At 47.4% G+C, this 21,614-nt stretch overlaps 1 protein-coding gene across 5 annotated transcripts in view; it reads right to left on the bottom strand.

Annotated features, from left to right (window-relative positions):
* The window catches only part of TENM2 (teneurin transmembrane protein 2), an 884,000-nt gene that overhangs the window by 18,633 nt on the left and 843,753 nt on the right, over positions 1–21,614 (bottom strand). For all 5 annotated transcript variants that reach the window (XM_040984305.1, XM_040984174.1, XM_040984151.1 and 2 more), the window contains 5 exons: positions 20,024–20,256; positions 18,715–18,869; positions 16,776–17,650; positions 10,260–10,435; positions 8,597–8,832 (listed from right to left, as the gene is read on the bottom strand). In XM_040984305.1, the coding sequence (XP_040840239.1) occupies positions 8,597–8,832; positions 10,260–10,435; positions 16,776–17,650; positions 18,715–18,869; positions 20,024–20,256 (1,675 nt within the window). The remainder of the gene's footprint in view (positions 1–8,596; positions 8,833–10,259; positions 10,436–16,775; positions 17,651–18,714; positions 18,870–20,023; positions 20,257–21,614) is intronic.

A 21,614-nucleotide genomic window follows, 5' to 3' on the forward strand; every position in this document is an offset into this window, starting at 1 on the left:
TGCAAGGAAGCCATTATTTTTAATTATCGGGCATTTTCCTCAGCCTCGCTTCCCCAGTTAATAAAACTTTGCTATTTAGCATGGGTTTTATTTCTGCAGAGGGCAGGCTTTGGGAAGTGGCTTTCCCTGCGGAATTTCTCCCTTCAATGTTTTCATCTCACCAAGCACACGCCTGTCACAAGGAGGCTCATAAAAAACCCAGGGAGAAGGAAACGCTGTCATGGAAATGGCCCTGCTGGGCCTGTAATGGGGGGACTCTAACTTAGCTCCAGGGGCAAGGATGAGGGCTGGGATTGGAGGAGGAAATGAGACCAGGCTGGATGCCCGCCAGGAGACGGACCTGCAACACAGCAGGAGAGATTTCAGTTAGATGGACAGAAGAACCCTGTGCTTGTGTGGCTGGGAGGACGGGCGACTGGAAGAAGATGAGCAAGCGAAGAGGTGAGCTCCCCCACATCTCACAACGTTTAAGAGCAGAAACGCCTGCCTGGGGGAGTTGAGTTCCTCACCTGCCCACAAGGAAAGCCTGGCTTAGATGACATTGCCATTTTCTGCCTGGGTCAGTCCTCTGGGATTTGAAAGGCAGCTCTCCCCAGCTCCCAGGCAGCAAGACTCAAAGCTACACAGGGATCAGTGCTTGTGCAGACAAAAACAACTTGGTATAAATTTAATATTACCTTAAATAATGCATCATTAGAAGGGGAAGCCTCAGTAAACACATTAAATAATGCATTCCTCAAGCAAACAGGAGTTTCGGATGGTGGGAAGGTGAGACGGCAGAAGGCCCTGGATTGGAGTTACAGCTTTGGCATTTCATTAGGGATGTTACTCGGAAGCCAGATCATCGCCATTTGTTTGTGCCTCAGTCTCCCCGTCTGTGGTAGCCTGCTGGGTAGGCACCTTCTTTAGCGTCTCTACTCTTTGGAAAAGATGTGATGTTCAACAAATGCTTGTGAATCACCTCAGGATAACAACCCTGCCGTTTCTGAGAATCTCAAATTCTAACATGCAAAACAGAATAGAAAATGTGACCAGCATGTCTGACATCCCCAAATTATCTATCTGACAGGCTTTCATGCTGGGAAGGTCTTGGGAACTGAAATGTATAGAAATGGGAAGGAGAAGTTTTCCACGACATCTCCTGAAAATTACATCGCTTCACTACATAGCACCTAGTATGCACTTGGCATGATGATTGACACTGAAGTTTGCGAGATGCTGAGGCCCCAGTCCTTGTGGACAGGAGGTGTCAGAGGCCAGTCAAGACAGATGAGCCAACACCTGCAAACATGAGTTGGCTAATGCCAGTAGATACAGGAAAAGAGCTCTGGGAGGGGAGGTGAGCCACATAATTAGAATCGGGTCTGACTGTGTATGATTTCCCAGAAACACCTCTTCAGTTGGGGACTCAAAGACTTCAGCAGACAAGGATGAGAGAAGGGGGCAGGGAGAATATCCCAGGTGGGGAGATCGACACGTGAGAGCCCAGGAGTTGAGTGAGGGCCCTGCAAAGACAGAGAAGTTAGTTTGCAGGTGATGCCAGGAAGACTCCAGGGGAGGTAGATGGCCCACTGGCAAAGATGTGGCAGAGAAGGGAGACTCAACCCAGACAACCCGGATAACCAAACTTTATCACTCCTGAAGCAGAATTTGCTGGAATCAGGCACTTAATGGGTTTTCTGGCTGCCACGAAGGCTGCCAGACATGAGTGCTCCTGCACCTTCGTCAGTCGGTCAGTGTTACCACGGTCCTTACGAAGACCGGCAAGGTCTCGTCCCGGCGCTCCACTCTCAGCTGGTTGACCCCAGCCACACTGACTCTACTTTGGCTCGTAAAGTAAGCAGTGGGCTCTGCCTGTGGGCCTTTGCACATGCCTTAGCCTGCAAAGATTTCCTTCCCCTGCAGCCAAGGCCTGGAAAATTCCTACCAACTCTTCATTCAATTCCTGGCTCAAATACCATTTTCTTTGAGCAGCCTTAACATAAATAATAGGTTCCCCGTTATCTCCACCCTACACTGTTCGTCATAGCACCTCTTGCCCTTTCTTTATCTTATTAGTAAACTTCTTTGATTATTTCTCTTGCTAAGGTGGAAGTCCCAAGAGGGCTCTTCATTTTTTCCACTGCACCTTACAAAAATTGGAAAGTTGACTGTCCCAAAATAATGCTTCCTCAGGGAAGTCATTAAGTAATGTTTTATAAAGGCTTACCCTTGCATTTATTATGGAGAGAGATACAGATAGAGAGATAGAGAAAGAGAGAGAGATAGAGAGAGAGAATCTAGAGATTTTAAATATCTTCTATTTGCTGGTTCATTAACCAAATGACCATAACAGTCAGGGGTGGGCCAGGCCCAAGCCAGGTGCCCGAAATTCAGTTCAAGTCTTCCACATAGGTGACAGGAACTCTAGGATTCAGGTCACCACCTGCTACCTCTCTGGGTGTGTAATAGCAGAAAACTGGATTGAAACTCAAGTCAGTCACTCTGATATGGGATGTGGGAGACCCAAGTGGCACCACAATGCCAGCCCCTACTTATGTGTTATTTAAGCCAATATTCAATTTATTGTAAGTCATTTTAGTTGTACAACTCTTACTGTATTATATTAGCCCATCTGATAATATTACGCTATTATTCATAATATAACAGAAATTATGTTCAGAATTTCTCTCAGTGACACATGCCGAAATGGAACTGCAATATCATATTAGTCATATAGACACCAAGGCAGAATTGCTCATTCCCACTTCTCTCCAACGTGATGGTGGAGGACTATCCGGGAGGCAACTTGGCTTTTGTGTGCTGCTACCTACACGTGTGACTGTTTCTTCCTTCTGCCATCTCAATGGAAATCCTAATTATGAAGAAACATCCTAATGGGAAGCTGTGTGCCTGCCTTTTCCAGAGAGAAGCATGGACAAAATCCCTTTTAGGAGAGGAGCAGAAGTTTTCACAGAAGGGAGTGGTTTCGGTTTTCCCTTTCAAAAGCCCAGGACCATGGCTGGCTGGGGGAGAGGGTGGAGGCCTCAGAGCCCTGACAGGTGCTAAAAGGCATGAGTTTGGAGGGACAGAGGATGCAAACTGCTTCTGCAGGATGAGAGTTTTAATCTAGCATCTCTTCTTTCTTTCTTAGTGCACAGGTGCACCCCCTCTCCCAGGCTCCCCTAGCTTAGGTGGTTTCCAGAAATGTCCATTATAAGACACAAGTGTGGGTATGGGACTGGGACCTGCCAATCTCAGATTCCTACGTCCTTAAGCAGTGTTTGCCTTAGGGACCTGAGCTCCATATGCTCTAGGTCAATCGCAGCTCTCCCATTGGAATAAAAAACAAAACTCAGGGGAGATGCCTTCCTTTTCCATCTGATTTTGCTAAATCTAGATGATGTAAGCCCGGGGGTCAACTTTGACCACATCGACCTGATCTCCCCAATGTGAAAAAGTCACTAGTGTTCTGTAGGAGAAAGCTACGTCAACTGCCAAGGGAAAGTCTGCTGGGAGACAGGGCAGAGAAAACCAGTGTCTACCTGTTGATGTCAGGGAGACTGGCCAGACAGCTCCTCTCCTGCGGTGGTCTGTTAGCCAAGACAACACGTGCTTCTATTAGGCTAGCGGGATGAGCTCATCCTAAGGCCTTCAGCAGGAAGATTCCAGCAGATGCAGGGATGTGTGCTTTGAGCCTGCAGTCTCTGCTGGTAGGAGGAGCGTTCCCACTCAGAGCACTTTCCAGAAGGAGCCTCAAGAGGGCATGATCACCACATCTTTGCTTGTCACCAGCACATGGTGCTTGTCACTGCAGATCTACTGGGGAAAGGGTCGCTGTGCTTTCAGAGCTTGCAGAGGCTTGGCCAGGCGACTGCCTGTGTTCCTGAATGGCCAGGGGAAAGACGAGAGGGGAGGGAGGCAGGGAAGAGGACCCTTGCACAGGATGTTCCTCAGGCAGTCCTTGGGAGGCACAGTGACAATCTTTGCTTCCCTGAGTCTGAGCAGGGATAAAGCATGGTTAAGCTTTTGGCTAGAAAGGTGTGGCCCTGGGCTACCCGTCAGTCCCCTTATGTGTCCGCAGGAGGGGCTGTTGACACTTTCACCTGCTAAGAGATGTGGCTGAGTGGAGGATTATGGGAGCAAAGGGGACCCATGTCGGCTACACTTTCATAGAGCACTTCATGGAACTGTCATGAGACTTCCAGTTCTCCCTGAACCTTAAGGGTGCTCAGGATCTTGGACCTGTCCATCTCCAACCTGGCTGGACTCCCAGCTGCTTCCTGGACTCTAGAAAGGAGCAAGCTGTGTGTGTGTGTGTGTGTGTGTGTGTGTGTGCGTGTGCGTGTGCGTGTGCGTGTGTGTGTGTATGTGAGGCCCTGAGTTGCTGTCTCACTGCAAAGGGAGCAATGTTGATTTGGTGGTGGTTTAAACAGTTGCTTTTTCAAGTCCATTGGTGTCTTCTGCATGGCAAAGATGAGAGAGGAGGCCATTGGAGTTTTATGTCCATGACTTAGGTTTTAGCCTCCAGCCTCTTTTCCTTACCCAGCCCAGCAGGGCAGTTCAACAGGAATGGATGGTCCCCTAATGATTATGAGCATGCCCCCTCAAAAGTTGGCACAGCTGAGCTGCTCTGTTAGTGGTAGAATCCTGCTAAGTGTGTGTTCTTTCTCTCTCAGCCCTCTCCCTCCTGCTTCTCTCTCTTCCTGCCAGCGATTTGGTTTCTTACTTGGATTCATGCAGCAGCCTCGTTGCTGTCCCTCTTCTCCTATCCTGCTCCTGTCTGATCAATCTTCCTCTGCATCCGAGGAAGCCAGAGAGATATTTCTACTGCTATACATCCCAGTACATCACTCCGCTAATTAGGCCCTGGTACAGATCCCTGTTGTCCTTGGGATAAATGCCACCCTGGCGTAATTTTGCCTTCTCTGTAACTGCCCCTGGCCAACACACTAATTTTTTTTTGTTTTGTTTTCCAAGATTTATTTTGGGGCTGGCATTGTGGCATAGTAGGTGGGCCACTACTTGTGATGCCTGCATCCCACGTGGGCATAGGTTTGGATCCCAGCTGCTTCCTTTCTGATCCAGTTTTCAGATGCACTAGCAAAAGCACTGGAGGATGGTCATAGCCATCGGGCCCCTGTGCCCACGTGGAAGATCCTGATGTGGTTCCTGGCTCCTAGCTTTGGCTGAGTCCTGGCTTTTGAGGCCATTTGGTGGTGGTAAGGGGTGAACTGGCAGATAGAGGATCTCTCTCCCAATCTCTCCTCTCTGTCACTCTGCCTTTCAAATAAATACAAGTATCTCTCTAAAATGAGGGAGGGATGGATGGATGGAGGGAGGGAGGGATGGATGGAGGGAGAGAGAGATCTTCCATCCACTGATTCACTCCCTAAAGGGCTGCAATGGCTGGGGTTGGGCCAAACAGAATCCAGGAATTTGGAATCCACCCTAGTTTCCCAGTTCTTGGGTCATCCTTTGTTGCCTTCCTAGGTGCACTAGCCTAATAGCAGGGAGCTGGATCATGGAGCAGTTGGGATGTGAATAGGAATACCCTTACAGTATAATACACATGCCTTCTCTCTGGCCACATTGAATGACTGAGGTTTTCAGAAACAACATTATCCTCTTTGACCTTCTGGCTTCTCCCAGGCAGTGCCCTCTGTCTGATCCCCTCTTCCCCATATCTTTGCCAACTCTTACCGCTCTTCAGGATGGGTTCCAACTCTTCTCTGAAGTTCCCCCTTCCCCTGCTCATTCCATGTCAACCCTGACAGTCAGCATAGCCAAGACCCTGCTGTGTGATCACAAACATGGTTTTCCCTTCCTCCATCTTAGGCACTCAGAAAAGACAACACTTTCTCTACTTCCTCAGGATGAGGCTGAAGCCACACAAACCTTTTCCTCCCAGATAGGGTGCAAGAGACGAATGCTGTGCCCTGGCTTGCTCAGGAAGTCCCTTCGAGCATCTACTCTCTTTTCCCCTCCTGCAACAAACTTGGAAGCCATGTGCTTCCAGGAGGAGGGCCACAAGGCAGAGATACCAGAGAATATTGTGCAAGTGAAGTCACACCAGTGTGGACGGTGATGCATGAGGTCCCTGGCCTTTGCATTCCGTTCCCCACCGATGCACACCTACTTCCCTTGCCCTGTGCCCTTCAGGACAATGAGAACTGCACTGACGTTGCCTGTCACTGATGAAGGGCTCCTTGGTGGGGAGGATTTATTGCTCTTTCTCTGTCTATTGTCTCCTCATCCTGGCAGGGCTGGGTGGGTACTGGCACTCAGTAAGAATCTTCCTAATGAAAAATTTTACAGCCCCACTGAACAGCAGAACTGGTGTGGAAAGCAATGCCAAGACTGTATTATCATTGGCTGAGATAGCTTATAAACCCTATGGAGACCAAGAGATACCTTTAGCTTAGGGGCTGGGAAGTCTCACCCACATGCTCCTGAGAGTTCTGAGGTTAAGGCTGGTCCACACATCTCTTAAGCCACCTCTCCTTCCCTTATATCTTCTTTCAACTGCTCCCCTGAAATTTCCAGGAGTTGCTTTTATTTCATTCACGAAACAGTTTATGAAGTGAATTAAAATAAATGAGATGCAAATAAATTCCAGGCTTTCTCCCTCATTTTCAAATTACATTTTCAGTCCACTCAACCTGTTATAATCTCATAGTGATTTTCATTTAAGAGAGCTAAATGGATATGTGATTATTGTTACAGGAACTAACACCAGACAATTAAATGTTGAGGTGTTGATAGATAAAGCTGTGTTTTGATTTGCATAAACATGATGCCAGCAAATCTAACCCTGGCAGAAATTCAGTTATAAGACTTGTGTGCCTAACTTCTGCTAATTACCACAAGTACTATTATTAAGATTTTTTAAATATTCAGAGTTGGAATTATAGCCATTTTATTTTAGGACATTTATTTTTATTTTGAAAACTTAGTCAAAATGCATAACTGATTTATCAGAGAAAAGGCACGATTACTGCTTATAATCAACTTCTACAGTGCAGCATATCAAAAATCAATTACACAGCCCTGAAATCCAGTCATTAAGGATTTAGCTACTAATCTCATTCCATTTTTGTCTTTAGAATGATACTGCAGCTTGCAACTTTGCTGATACTGGCAGAGGAAGAAAAACACGGGAGACTACTGATAACCTAACACGGAGAATTAAACTTCAACCAGACAAAGGTGGAATCTTCATGCAGAATGGCTTGACTGGGGGAGCCACCTGGGAGACAGGCTTCCAAGCCAGCCACATGGCCAAAGTCAGGTCCCAAGTATTGCCTGTGTGGAGCCTTCGGCCCTCAGGAATTCTAATGCATTTATTGAGTTCTACCTTGTTCCATTATTTAAGGTCTTCCTAATGTTATTTCGATGTGCGATCATTTTAGCCATTTATTCATTTACAAATTATCTGCCCCTCCCTCACACCTCTTCCCGCTCCTGAATATGACTTGCAGGAACTATGCTCCGAGTACCACAGGAGGCATCTTCAATAAGTTGATGGAAAGGAAAAAAACTATGTGTGGATTTCAATAGTTTTGTACCCAGACTTATCTTCTAATTTCATTTTCCATGCACTTTTTCAAGTGGCCTAATATTTGCCAAGGGCAGAGTGCAGTGCTTGACTTTATGTAGGCGGCCAATGTGCTGATCGCAAACTGAAATCTCCAGGACTCGATTCCCCCCCTGGGAAGGGTTAACATGATGGGAGGCACTGGTTCCTTATGGTGACAGATAAGTGACCAGTACAGAATGCCCTGGCACTGTGATGATGTGCATGACAGCAAAGACAAACAGGAAATTGCAGAGTGTAGCAGGTGTGACTCATGGAACGTAAGCCAGACAGAAAGACAGGGCTCGAGCTGAGTCCTGCCTTGGTTATTCCCTAGCCATTGTGTCCTTGGATAGGCTATTTAGCTTCCCTGAGCCTATGTTTCCTTCCCTAAAAAATGGAAGTAATAACAGCCTCCTTATGGGACTGCTGAAAAGAGTCAAATATGATCATAGAAGCAAACCATTTCACACAGACTTTGCATCATGAAAGTCCTCAATAAATGTGATAGGTGAGTTTGTAAAAGATGCAACTTTGGGCAGGTTGCCTTGTGCGAGCAGCTAGTGCTGGTTCCAACTCCCTGCTGTGGCTCAATGTGGTTGTCCTTTCGGTGGTTGTTACCTCACTTCCTCTTTCAGGATCCCTTCTGACCCTAGAGTCACAGCTGTCTCCTCACCTCACCTGTGGTCATCCAGCAGCAGCCTGTACTCCCGTGTGGATGACCTCCTGAGTTGAGTGAATATGTTTCTAATGCTTTGCTGTCCCTTGGCCTAATTCCTTCATTCAACTGGCTGTGTTGTGAGGACTGAGGAAGAGTGGAGCTGTCCCTAGGCTGTGTGGAACATCTCCCCAGCAATGGAGCATGTGTCCCCCAGGGTAGGAATCCTGGAGGATATGGCTTCCACTTTCCGAGGGAAAAGCTTGTCTTTTTCCAGGAGAGAAAGGGATGGTGGGGCTTGGCATCTGAGAGCTTCATGCAGCTGTGAGGGAAAGGGGCATTTTCTCCCCTTCCGGGACAGGAAGTCTTGGGGAGCCACTTACCCGGAGCTTCCTGCCAAAGATGGTGACTTTGCCTTTGATCTGCTCCTTTCGCAAACGCCACTCGATGGAGTTTAAGCCATTCTCCATGGGCAGGGAGATGTTGCAGCGCCCGATGGTGGGGGTAATGGTGCCCGCTAGGACGTGGGGCTCGCTGTGGAAGCTGACACCCATGCCATTTGCGTACATCACCCTCAGGGTACCGTTGTTGCAGAGCTGGTAGCTGTTCCTCACTTGATCTGGAAAAGTGTAAGTAGGGGTGGGGGGTGGGAAAACAAATTATTCACTCTATTACTCGGGAGAGAATAGAGCCCCTATTTTTGTAGGTTTCCATGGCACTGTGCAGCTGTCACTCCAAGGCTGCCTTCAATTAGCACACATACAATGTGAAGGTAAGTAGCAGAGATGCTACTGATCCATGTGAAGAAAAACATTATTAGGATGTGGCACTCCAGAAATAATTATGCCGTGATATTTTTCTTTTACTCACTCAAGACTATTAATAGTACATTTAAACATTTAAAGATGTCTATTGCCTACACAATTTGTGTCAATCAAATTCCTGAACTTTAACATATATATTTTAGCTTATAGTGAGAGAAAATAAATGAAAGGAAAACGACTTGATTTGTTTTTGCCCTTTTGTCCACTATCTAGCCAGAGGTTGATGGGCTAACCAGAGGTCAGATCTAGTTCAGTGCAAGTCCCAGAATCTTCCAGAACACCAGGAGCTAAAGGCCTCCTTCCCTTATGCTGCTGCTGCTGACTCCACCATGATGCCATCTCCACTTGGGAGAACTCTGACGAGACCCCAACAGCAGGGGCAGGATGGAGCCCGTGAACCCCCGATAACATGTGTTTATCTTCCCGAATGGAATCGACACTAGTCAATCTGACTTCTGACCTTGTCCTTTATTGTGAAGTTACAGGAAGGAAATGTGACTGGTTGTGTTCCCTCGGAGGCGTCGGACTTCAGAGTAGTGAGCCAAGGTGTGCCTGCCACTCCTGAGCCACCAGCCATCATGCAGAAGGATGGAGTCTACATCATTAATCACTTGGCAGAGCAGAACTAGATGCATTGAAACGGGCTCTGTCGCAGGATAATAGTCCAAAAATGTCACCATTTATCTACGGAGAGGACACTTTTATCCCCTGACAACTAGCTAATCCACTGACATTATATCTTAATTAAAAGAAAAATTAATCTACACAATTCCTTTTCTTGCCAGCCCTGGTGCTCATCCGGGACTGTATGGCATGTCTAACAACACAATGACCATGGGGTGGTTAGAAATCTTTGAGATTCCAGTCTTGGCAAGAGACTGTTTAAAGAGCGCTTCTCCAAGGGCAATCAACTCAACAAAGAAAAGCGGGAAAGAAGAAATCAGAATGAAACCACAAGAACCAGATTTTCTCAGTATGTGGGTGGGTGCACAGTAGTGGTGATAGAAGAGAATTTGTGGGGGTAAGATGGACATTTCCAGATGTGACATTCCCAGCTGTCTAAACATCTGCTTGGGTACAGAGGACATTCACCTGCTTCTGATTAAATCATTTCTACAAGATGACCTCCTTGCGTTGTTTGCCTCCTGTGGACATTTGAATAAAAGGCTGGGTAATACTTCTTTGGACTTGACAGGGTTCCGGGTCTGTGGGCCTACCTTACCTTGTACCACTGTGTAGGAGGCCTCTACTGAAGACAGATTGGTAATGACAGTGACATCATCATCACGATTGGAGTTCTCAATGTCAATGGTGATGGATTTCTCCATTTCCCGGTGTAGACTGGTCACCACTCCCGTGGGGCGGGTCACATTGGTAAGGCGGCCCTCATGGTCATAGCTGGAAGAAAGAAGCACAGTAATGAGAGTCAAAGGCTTGTGTGGTATTCAAAACCCTACACGGGACAGACTCAGGAGGCCAAAGGAAGAGAGCTTGGAGTGTGAGCTTACAGGATAGAGCATCATCCTGAGGCCCTTGTCTCAGATGGTACCTGATCTGTGCTGAGAGATATCACTGACTTCAAGTAAGCAAAAACACTTCACCTGGTCCCAGGCAGGGTCTGTTTAATTTGCTTTCCCAAGTTAGACAAAACAGCTACCTATGAGTCCCTCTTGCTCTTTAATAATTAATGTATTCTGCAAACTGAAACAAGAAGGAGCCATTCCATAAGATGAGCAAAACAACCCCTAGCCATATTAGCATTGAGATTCTTGATGGAAGTTATCTCATATTAGAGAAAACATACGGTATCTGACATACAGGTACTGGGTTAATCTTCTCATCAATTTCATCATGGAACTTCTCTTCTGATGATGTCACACTCTTTTCTACCAATTGCTCAATCAAATAAACCTGTCATTTGAAACCATCCATGCCCTGAGCTCTTTAGAAGGTCAGAGGTACCAGCTCTTCCTACTTGGCAGTGCATAGACCTTGAGACAGGAAGCTTGGACCAAAGGCTTTCTGCATGCTTTGCTTGGCTCAAGCACAGCAGGCCTTGCTACATGGAGCCTACACTTTGATGAAGACTGGCAATGAGCTGAGAAATTTTGCTTCTGGAGAGAACTGGAAACAATCTGCCCAAGTCTGAAAGGTAAGAGTGGAGATACAATTAACCAGGTGGTGGGGATGCTAGGAGAACTGGGAGCAGAAAGACCTGGAAGCTTGAAGGCCCTATCTTTCATCTCTATCCCAGGGCACTGGGCAGGGGGTGGGGCAGTCCATCTTCCCTTCAAAAGCCCTTGCACTGCAATCCAGGCCTTCCAAGAAAAGGGGATTCCTGGGTTTTCCTTCTTACTACTGTAGGAGGACATTGTGACCCTAGAAGGTCAGCGAGCACAGGATTGCAGTACGTGTATGGGAACAGTTGGTGGAATATACAAGACAAAAGGACTTGCAAACAAAGGCGTAGAAACAGTGCGTGGGTTTATTGATGAGCTAAATACCTCCACCCTAATCCTATACGACCCTCAGTGTATAAAGTCTGTTGCCCCTAATAAATATCGGCTATTGATCATCAGTCCACGCGTGTTATTATCGGCTCCGTGCACCAAGTCCATCACTGCAAGACAGCGACATACTACCAAAAGTGCATCTCTCTGGCAGGGGTGTGAAGAAGCCATTTACAGCAGTGACAATTTACACAAACTATTTTGTCCACCGACTGGAGATTTCACTAATGGATGACCTATCCATAAACTAAAATCTATAACTTGGATCAAAATCAGTAACTTGGATTTCTATTTATTGGCATAGAAAAATGAATGCATTGAATAGAAAGAATGCATTGAATAGAAAGAGTAGGGGACAAAATATATTCCCCTGGCAGCATGTTTTTTTTTTTTTTTCATGAGAGGGGTAAAAATTTCTCTGAAAATGAAAACTGCAATGCTAGCATTTTTTTTTTCCACGTGGAATTTTGACAAATCTGTTTTCTTCTTCGGATGTTACTATACTTTAGAAATTTCTTGTCATTAATATTTCCTTCCTTGTTGTCAACAAAAACAAAATGTATTTAAAAATAAGAGAGCCCTTCCAAGAGTTTGGGTATGGGGTGTGAACGTCAGGAGTTCTCCCACAACCATCCCTGATTTTGGCTGCCAAGTAGAGGTTTTGTGAGGGGTTCATTCTATGATTCCTGAGCCCAGGATTTTAATTCCAGGATATCTGTAATGTACAGGCAGCTATACTTCCTTAGGACAAAAGTAATAGGAACGAGATTTTCTGCTTTTTGGGAAGAGAACACTGAGAAACGGACAGGAATTCAAGAGACACCAGCGAGAAAAAATCACCTTCAAGAACATCCAGATGCCTACGGACCAACTGGTTGTCCCCCGAAGGTGTATTCTTAGGTTTAGGTCTCTTGGCAAAAGAAGTTGGCACATGACAAGTGCCAAGGGCTATGGCCTCTAACAAGGAGACCTCAACCTCAACTCAATGGAACCAGCCACACCTTGGCTAGGGTGGGTTGCAGGCTGCTGTTGATTCAATGGTCCCTAACTACTCAAGTCTTGATGATATGCTGGATACTTTTAAGGTACTGGTGATCCAGATTGGGAACCAAGTGGCACTCATGCCAGGTATACCAAGGATGAAAATAGCGAGTGAGCTAGATGGTGGGTGTTAAGCGCTAAGGACTAAAATAAATGAAGGACCCAAAGTAGAAAGAGAGTATAGAGAGGTGGTTACAATTTTAGGTACCATCTTGTGCCTTTCAGGGATATGGGTTGCCCTGGCTGGGGAATTAGCAAGCACAGTTCAGTTTCCACGGTGCATCCCTGCACCTTTTCCATCCTGCCCAGCTGTCCAACAGCCATTTCCCAGGACAAAGAGGAGCAAGGAGAGAGAGAGTAAAAGTGGCAGGGGAACCTGTGTCAGTGTTCACCAGTGCCAATGCTGACAGCCCCTACTCCATGGAAAGTAGATTTCTGTCTCTTCTCTGTTCCTATATTCAGTCTTTCTATACTTGCTGGCTTGGGAGGAGGAGTGGAAAGCAACTGGAGAGTTTGTTCTCGTTTCTCTGTATCGGAGGCCTGCCCGTAAGGGTGCTGCTTCTTGTGGGCCCCAGGTACTGAGGCACACGCTGTTCTGCAGGTGGTGAGGACTCAGCAGTGTTCAAGGTGAGCAGAAGGCAGGACAAACTCAAACAGGGGGAGTAAGAAGGCCTAACGTGCACACTGCATTCTTGAGTTTTGCTTTTCTAAAATAAATCTCTACTTGTCTTGACACCTGTGCGCACTACACAGTTGGTTGTGACGGATGGGATGGAGACCAAGGTGTACTAAATTATTCCCCTCGATTTCTATTAGCATCTGTTCTTCGCTGAACTTTGCCAAATGCTTTGCTAATTTCTAAAAGTTCATTAGCTCAGTGCATTATCATGGCTGTCCTAGGCAATTTGCATTGTCACTCCTCTTTGACGGCTGTAGACACTGGAGTTCAGAGAGGTCCAACAACTTGTTCAAGTTCAAACGTTGAGTGTGTGGCAGAGCTGGCAACCTCTGCCCTGTCATTCTGACGCCAGGATCCAGGAACTTTCTGGTATCCCACACTTGTCTTTCACGGAAGGCTGTGACAACCTGTATCCCCAGAGGGAGTGCCTAGGCCAGGATGATTCTATTAGAAGCCACGGGTCTACCTTCGGGAAAATCTTAATTCCAAAGCTGTAGCATTCTAGAACTGTCTCATGAAGTGGAGCCATTTTCTCCCTAGTACTGTCTTCTGCTGCCAGAGTCACAGACTGGTTAGCCGTTCATCTTCAAAATTCAGGGACAGCTCCCATAGGAAATCTGAAAGTGAAATTCCACCTTCTATTTACTGTTACGTGTCATGCAGAGAACACTAGACCTGGTGCCCTGAACTCACTATTGACTCCCGGTGTGGCCTCAAGTTCTTTGTCTGTAAAATGGGAATAATCAGTCCTTAGCGAGAGGGTCATTGTGACAGGTAAGCTGCAAAGTTCTCTGCAGAAAGTGCTTTTCCTCTTCCCAAGCCCAGGGGGGACCGCCTGATGTAAGGGTGAAGGCAGGAGTCTCCGGGTGGAGCTCGTGGTCAAGGACAGATGATTTCCTAACAGCCTCATGGGCTCTGGTTTTGTTAATTAAACCGGCAACTCCTTTATGATTGTGGCAGAAACGATACAGCGTGGCTCTCTAACCTCACAGCCCTGACAAAAAGCAGCACCAAGTACTCGGTACACTGTTAAGGGCTGGGAAGCCACACCTGTTGGCAAGACAATTAGTCTGCAGTAGTAGTACGGTTCCCACACCATACAAAGCGCGACACCAGGACCTGCAGTGGAGGCTGGCTGCTTTAGGTCTGAGTCTTGCTGCTGGCGATGGCTGCAGAGGGGCCTGTCCGACATTCTCCAGGCAGACATACCTAGAGGACATGGTAGTCCCCGATCGTTACCCTGTGACCTTGAACTAGTGTGTGTGTGCAGGCTTGTTTGTGGAACTTGTCTGTGACGGTTGGTGTCATTCTTGTAAATTCAGTTTGTTAACACTCCCCCCTTTTTCTTTAACATATTGTTTTCAGAGAGTCTATTCTGAACTAAAATTTGTTGCATTACTGTAAAAATGGTTTTAGTTTAATGTGAATTCTAAACAAATAATTAAACATTTTTTTTTCAGGCAGGAATCATGTCTGTGTGTTTATTAAGCCAGTAGAGCCCGATCTCGAAAACGCTTTCTATCCTGTGGCCTACATAAATTTGAGTTTCTTTTCTTTTTAGAGATTTACTTGTTCATTTTGAAAATCAGAATTATAGAAAATCATAGAGTGGGGGTGGGAAGGGAGAGAAAGGTTGATGTTCTGTTCGCTGGTTCATTCCCCAGTCGGTCACAATGACCACAGCTGGTGAAGGTCAAAGCCAGCAGCCAGGAGTTTCACTTCATCTTCCCACGTGGTGGCATGGGGACAAGCCCTTGGGGGGCATCTTCTGCTGCTTTTCTCAGGCCACCAGCATGGAGCTGGAGTGAAAGTGTAGCAGCTGGGATACAAACTGGTGCCCATGTAGGATGCCGGTATTGCAGGCAGCAGCTTTAACCACTATGCCCGTATGTTGGCCCCAGTTTGACTCTCTTACTTCAGTGTGTAAGCCAGGACTAAAGCAAGCTCACCTTTCTGAAAGTATAGTTCTAAACAGTTCCAGCTCCCATTCTGGAGTTCTAGCAAACTATTTCCAAATGCATGGGGTCTTTAGCTGACATTGCCAAAGAAGAGATGAAATAATAAGTGTGTGGGTAAAAGCCTAGCTTTTTTTTTTAAAGATTTATTTTATTTTTATTGGAAAGGCGGATATACAGAGAGAAGAGACAGAGAGAAAGATCTTCTGCCCTATGATTCACACCCCAAGTGGCCATTACAGCTGGAGCTGAGCCAATCTGAAGCCAGGAGCCTCTTCCGGGTCTCCCACGCGGGTGCAAGGACCCGCTCTGGGCCATCCTCGACTGCTTTCCCAGGCCACAGGCAGGGAGCTGGATGGGAAGCGGGGCTACTGGGATTAGAACTGGCATCCATATGGGATCCCGGGAGTGTTAGGCAAGGACCTTAACCACTATGCCATCGCGCCGGGCCCAAAAGCCTAGCTTTAATATAGTTGGAGTGAGAACAGAAGAGGATGCTTTCAAGGGCAGTGCCATTGCCTCACAAGCTCTGACGAAGTTCGGGCCTTGAAGGAAGCTGGAGGTCAGCTTTGCACAAAGAAGGAATTCTGAGTCAGGGAAAGCAGGGCTGCAATGCTGCAAATGTCCAGCAGATGGCAACAGCATCCCTTTACATTCTCTCAACCCCATCGGAACAGAAAAAAGAAGCGAACGTTCCTGGATGTAGGAGCGATCAGCAATGTCATCCATTCTCTTTTACCGATCTCCTTTACTGTGACAACCCTACCTTAATGTACAGAATCCTCAGCGACACAAAAGCAAGCGAGGATGCCAGCATGTAAAAATTAACGTGATTCCTCACCAAGGACAAACTCTTACAAACTCCAATCCAGTCTCAGCAAACAATTGGGAAATGATGCCTTAATGATGCCCTCCAAATCAACATCTCATCAGTTATTCACTGCAGCAGCAGACAGTTTGACCAAGAGCTACCCGCAGGAGCTAGGGAAAACCATTCTTTTGGTAAAAGAAATGATAGGACTGTTAAGTACGGGGTAATTGTTAAGGGAAATATGACCAGCTCTCGCAACTTTTAATATACCCACCACTTTATCTGTATTGATCTGCTTCTGCTAAAGAGGAAATTCAGACTTTATCTACCTGTCTGTGCAATCAAGTGTGTTGCTGGACCTGTTGGCAAATTACATGAGCCCCACTGGGATCTCGCCTTTTAGGTTCTCATTTCCGCACCCATGGCAAGCATGAATAATCAGCAAACTTAATCAACACTTTATCTCCCAGGTGCTGTGCGTGTCCAATATCCTGAAATTTGAACGGCAAGCAGACAACAGGAATTCCCAATGCTAGTAGCGAGGCTGTTCAGTATCAGAGATTCAACAGAGCAAATCATTTGAGAGGCAGGGAGAGGGGTACAGGAATAGCATGAGGGCCTTAGAAATCATTACAGTCAGGCAAACAATGTGACCGAGCTGTTCTGAGACTCACACGGACGGATGGCCAATCCCGATGCCCACCCACGCTGCTCCTTAGAGATACTTTACAAACCCACTTACTCGTAGAAAGTTGTCCATCCTGTCTCGTCACTCTTGGTGGCTAGAAGCCCGGTGTTCCCATCATAGGTCATGAGGCCGAGTTCCAGGTTCTGCGTGGACACAACTTTGAGGCCCCCGTTGGTGCCCACGGTGAGGGTGATGATCTGGTTGTCCGGCATGAGCAGGTGGCGGGGCATGCCACTGCTGTCCCGACGGACTTTTAGAGAGTTTCCATTGTTGTCAATCAGCTCAGTGACATCGTTGTCAGCGCTGTACGTGAAATTGTACAGGTACTCCCCTGTCACCAGGCTCACTGTGTACTGGTGGATGCCCTCAGCATTGAAGACATACAGCTCCTGCTCGCCAGGGGACGCGGCCTCGTACTGGTTGAAGGCATTCAGAACGGGCTTGTTCTTGCTGACTGCCCTGATTCGAATATTGCCGAGGTCTGCGATGTAGATGGTACCGTCCGGAGCTACTGCTAAGGATGATGGAGAATTCAAGATGGCGTCAGTCGCGTAGGCATCATCCCCCGAGTAGCAGATGCAATTGACATCGTTTTTGCAGTCACAATCCGAGGCTGCCCCGGCTAGGAGGCAGATCTCCCCATTGGTGGTGACCTGGCGGAGACGGTTAATCTTCTTCTCATCTGTTTCAGTGATGTACAGGATCCCGGTGTGAGAAATGGCAATAGCACTGGCTGACTCGAGGGCAGAGTGAATGGCTAGTTTGCTGAGGGAGTAGTCGATGCCCGGAACCTGGCAGTGCATGGGGCGTCCTGCAATGATGCTGACTTGGTGGTTCTCAGTGATGCGAAGGATGACATTGTTCTCTAGAACATACAAGGAGTTATCCATGGGGTTGACAGCGAGATCTGTTGGCCATTCCAGGCGAACCTGTGCGTGACATGGTTTCAGGTTAATGGAAGGCATTGAACTGTGGGGCCTGACTGGAAAAAAGACTTAGCTTTTTAATGCAGCACTGTACTAGAAATGGACATCATTGCACCAGCTGCCCATGGTCCATGCTGAGTGCGTGTGACCGGGGAGAGACTGCGTAACATTCACCTCCTAATACGTTATTTATTCTCACTGGAGTAAGCCAGCAGTTCATGATGACTGGGCATGGAACAGAGTCACCCTATGAATAGGGTTGCCCAGGGGACCAGTGCATGCCAACCCATGATCTACTTCATAAGCCCGGACTTGAGGAGGCCCCTTTCACCTAATTCACAGCGAGGAGCCATGTGGCTTGGAAGGTGGCTCTGCTAGCTCAAGGGCAGCCAAAGCACAGGTGAGCCAGCAAAACTAAACTTGTACATTTGCTTGAAAACATGAACCAAGTCAAACAGATTTCTCCTCTGTGGATTTTGAAAGCAAACTCTCTGTAGCAAGTTGTCACTTTGTTGTGGAATCTGAGTGGAAATTTATGGAGCTGACCAAGGGCTGAAGAGAAGGGGGCAGATGCTGTAGCTCTGAGCAAGCCTTTGTCTGCCGCTGGGAGAGCCCTAAGCACACACTCGGAGGGGAATATTGCCAAGGACTCTGCTCTAGCTACTCCTACACCGAGTGAAGGTTTGTAATAGTGAGGATGCAGTCACTTCAGATTAACAGTGAAGTTCTGATTGACACACAACACTGTGCGATACGTTCTCAAATCTGCAATAATGATGGAGACGAGAGGTAATTACACAGCAACTCCTACCCTGTAATCTGCCACGGCTGCAGTGTGTCACCAGCTCTCCCTTTCGGAGCGGTATTTCCCTCTCCTCCCCACCCCTGTTCCTAACTGCCCTGTCCCATTCCATCTCAGTGTCTGCTTCACCCCAGGCCATCTCCAAACAAACTAGGGATCTCCACCTCTCCTCCCTTTCTGCTTCCAGTTCAAGTTTAGAGGCAGGTGAATATTTTTGGCCAAGAATGACAATGTTGCTTAGTGACGAGAAAGTAGAGAGCCCTACCTGGGCTACGTCCATGCTGGAGTCACAGCTCAGTGGCCGGACAGCCGTGAGGTCATTGGAGCCCAGCAGGGTGGAGATGATTCCATTCTGGTCAACCTTCCGGATCATGGTGGCATCCACGAAGTACATGAGCCCGTTCTTGTCGACAGCAATACCTGCACAGACAAGCAGTGGGATTAGATCGCTTGGGAAAGGACAGGATTTGAGCAATGGAGGTGGAGACAGAGAGAAGGGTCGGGATGGATGAAGCACCCCTCAGAACAGTGGTTCTCAGTTTACTAAGGCAAGACTCTTTCACAAGGGTGCATGAGATTTTCGTAACTCTTGGGGTGTTGGCTGGGTCGCCAACCACTTCCTTCCAGCTGAAGAAAGCACCTTGGGCTGCAAATGAACCGAGGCTGCAAACAATGAATGAGAAAACCACCACCCGCATCTGTGCTCTGCAGAAGAGAAGTTATTTGCAAAGTTCATTGCTCTAAAAATTATTGGTAGTAAATTGCTTGAACACCCTTCACCACTGATTGCAACAATGAGGCTGAGAACAATGATTCTTGCAGCCACAAACTCCCAATTGAATGCGTATCCTCTAGAAAGCATTCCCAATTAAGCCTTGACTCCAATCAGCACTTCAGTGCCCCTGGGGAACTCCGGCCCCCAGCTTTCCCCTGCCTCAGCAGGGGCAGGGAAGACAGACAGTGGCTTCTATCTCTTTTGCTTTTTCATGTCACTGCCCAAGTACAAGGCTTTGCATCCTTAATCCAGGCTGCTGGCTGCTCTCACAGCAGCTAAAAATGCTAACTGAAATGAGACCCTCAAAGGATCGCTTCTTTCAAATAGAGACCCATCCGTTTCAAGAACTCTCCCTTTTCCCAACCCTGGAAATTTTATTCTTAAGTACCACCATTCTGCTGGGTATTTATCACACGCCAGGCAACATGCTTCAGCCTTCATATGCACTGCTGTCTAACATGAGAGTTGAGGAGGGGTTGGAAGCCACCTTGTCCAGCCTCCAGCCTGCCTGCATAGCATGCAGGTCCCAGATCCAACATTTCCCCCAGGCTCTCATCACTGGCAGCAGCCAGGAAGGGCCAAGCATGCCACTCCTGTTTGCATTTTCAGTATGTGTGGGAGACAACATTTGCATACATTAAAAAAAAATTCATTCACACACAAAAGCATTCTCTCAGAGTTAAATCATTGTTGTTTGGGTTGTTGGGCTTTGTTCAACGTCAGGAAGAAGAAAGTCAAGTTTGTGGCTAGCCCGATCTTAGGGTTGGGGGGAGGGCGTGTCTTCCTTTGTGGGCTTTACCTCGCGGGCTCATCAAGGTTGCATCCACGGCCTTCCCTCCGTCCCCACAGCGGGCCTCATCGAAGGGGAGGCATTGCTCTCCGGTGCCTGCCACCACTTCCGAATTCCCAGCCAAATCTTTAGCTCCACCCAGAGACTTGACACGGTAGATACGGCGACTGTTGGTATCGGAGACGTAGAGCGAGCCAGACACGGGGTCTACAGCCAGGTAGTACTTATGTGCTGGGTTGTTGCTTTAGGAGAAGAAGCAACAAAGAGAAATGAGGGGTGGGCTAGGCAGCTGGCCTGCTGGATCAAAGCGATCATGAAGCCCCTAGCGAGACTCCCACTTTAGTGAACTGGAAAGATTCTAACATCGTAACTTAATGTTCCAACATATCATGGCTCTTAGCCGCTTCTAATTGGACTTAAGTACCTCACGCTATCACGGAACTCATTGTTTCTCATCATGCTGAAAGACTGTCGCGTCATTCAGCTGCTACCAGACGCCGCGCGCGGCTCCCACTTTTGCGAGCAGGATAGTTACTCAATACTTACTGCCTGTGTCAGCGTCCTTTATTTCTCCCAGTGGGCTTTGTACAGTCTCAGGTGGGACTGCGGAACATGCCCATTGGACAAGGTTTTCTTTCTCATCAATGCCTCTCAGGTGCTGCTAGATCATTAATATTGAGGCCGCATGGAGTTTTCCTAACTCTGACACAGGAGGCTCCCCAGAGCCATCCCCAATGCTCAGTTTCAGATCTTCCTCCTGTTCCTTAGTGTGCTTATGAATAAAACTGGCATTTACTCTGAAGACATGTGGATATCTTGCTGTTTTCACATAGGGAATGCAAATTACTGAGAAAGGAGAGGCATGTCTCAAGTCTTGGCAAATGGTGAGGTCACAGGTGTGAGCTCAGGATCTGCCAGAACCCTAAGCCACGTCAGAGACAAACACCTGTGCATCAGGCGAGCCTGAGCCTCAGGGACCTGGACTTCCCCATGCATCCAGCTCTCCTCTGCAACACCGCACAGGGCAGAGTAAGCTCTGTAGCCCTGACTCATGACTGTGACACAGGGGACTCTGAACTTAAACCTGACCCAGCCTGTGGCCTCAGGTGGTATTTGGCTGCACTGGAGTTTTGCTTTCTGATTTGGGAAGTGGAAAAAAAAATAGGATTGGGTTATCGTTAGCGTTCCTTTTGGCTCAAACCCCTACAGTTGCCGTGTGTTGGAGGCTGGAAACAGTGAGAATGGTAACTGTGCATGCTCCTCGTGCAGTGAGACCTGAAAGCACTGCCTCCGGGAGGTAGGTGGTGGTTGCCTTCCTGCTGCTGGGTGGCAGGACAGGCTGTAGTGTTGCAAGCATTGGCTTTTTTCTAACCTGCTATTTTTTTTCCCCACTGTGATCTGGAAGGATGGGAGGAGAGGGTTGGGAAAGGTGAGGGCAATGATAGTGTTGGATGCTTTTGTCCTATACACATTAGCTGGTAAATTACTAATTAAAACATTACCATTTTGGTTCTTCCCTGATTTCAGGGAAACAAGCACCAGGAGGCTATTTTTAGGAACAATTTGTGAGCTAAGACTATCTTTAATTCTAGCATTTGCT

The sequence above is a fragment of the Ochotona curzoniae genome, unplaced genomic scaffold, assembly GCF_017591425.1.
Source record: "Ochotona curzoniae isolate NIBS_2020 unplaced genomic scaffold, NIBS_Ocur_1.0 contig_1, whole genome shotgun sequence".
Taxonomy (NCBI): domain Eukaryota; kingdom Metazoa; phylum Chordata; class Mammalia; order Lagomorpha; family Ochotonidae; genus Ochotona; species Ochotona curzoniae.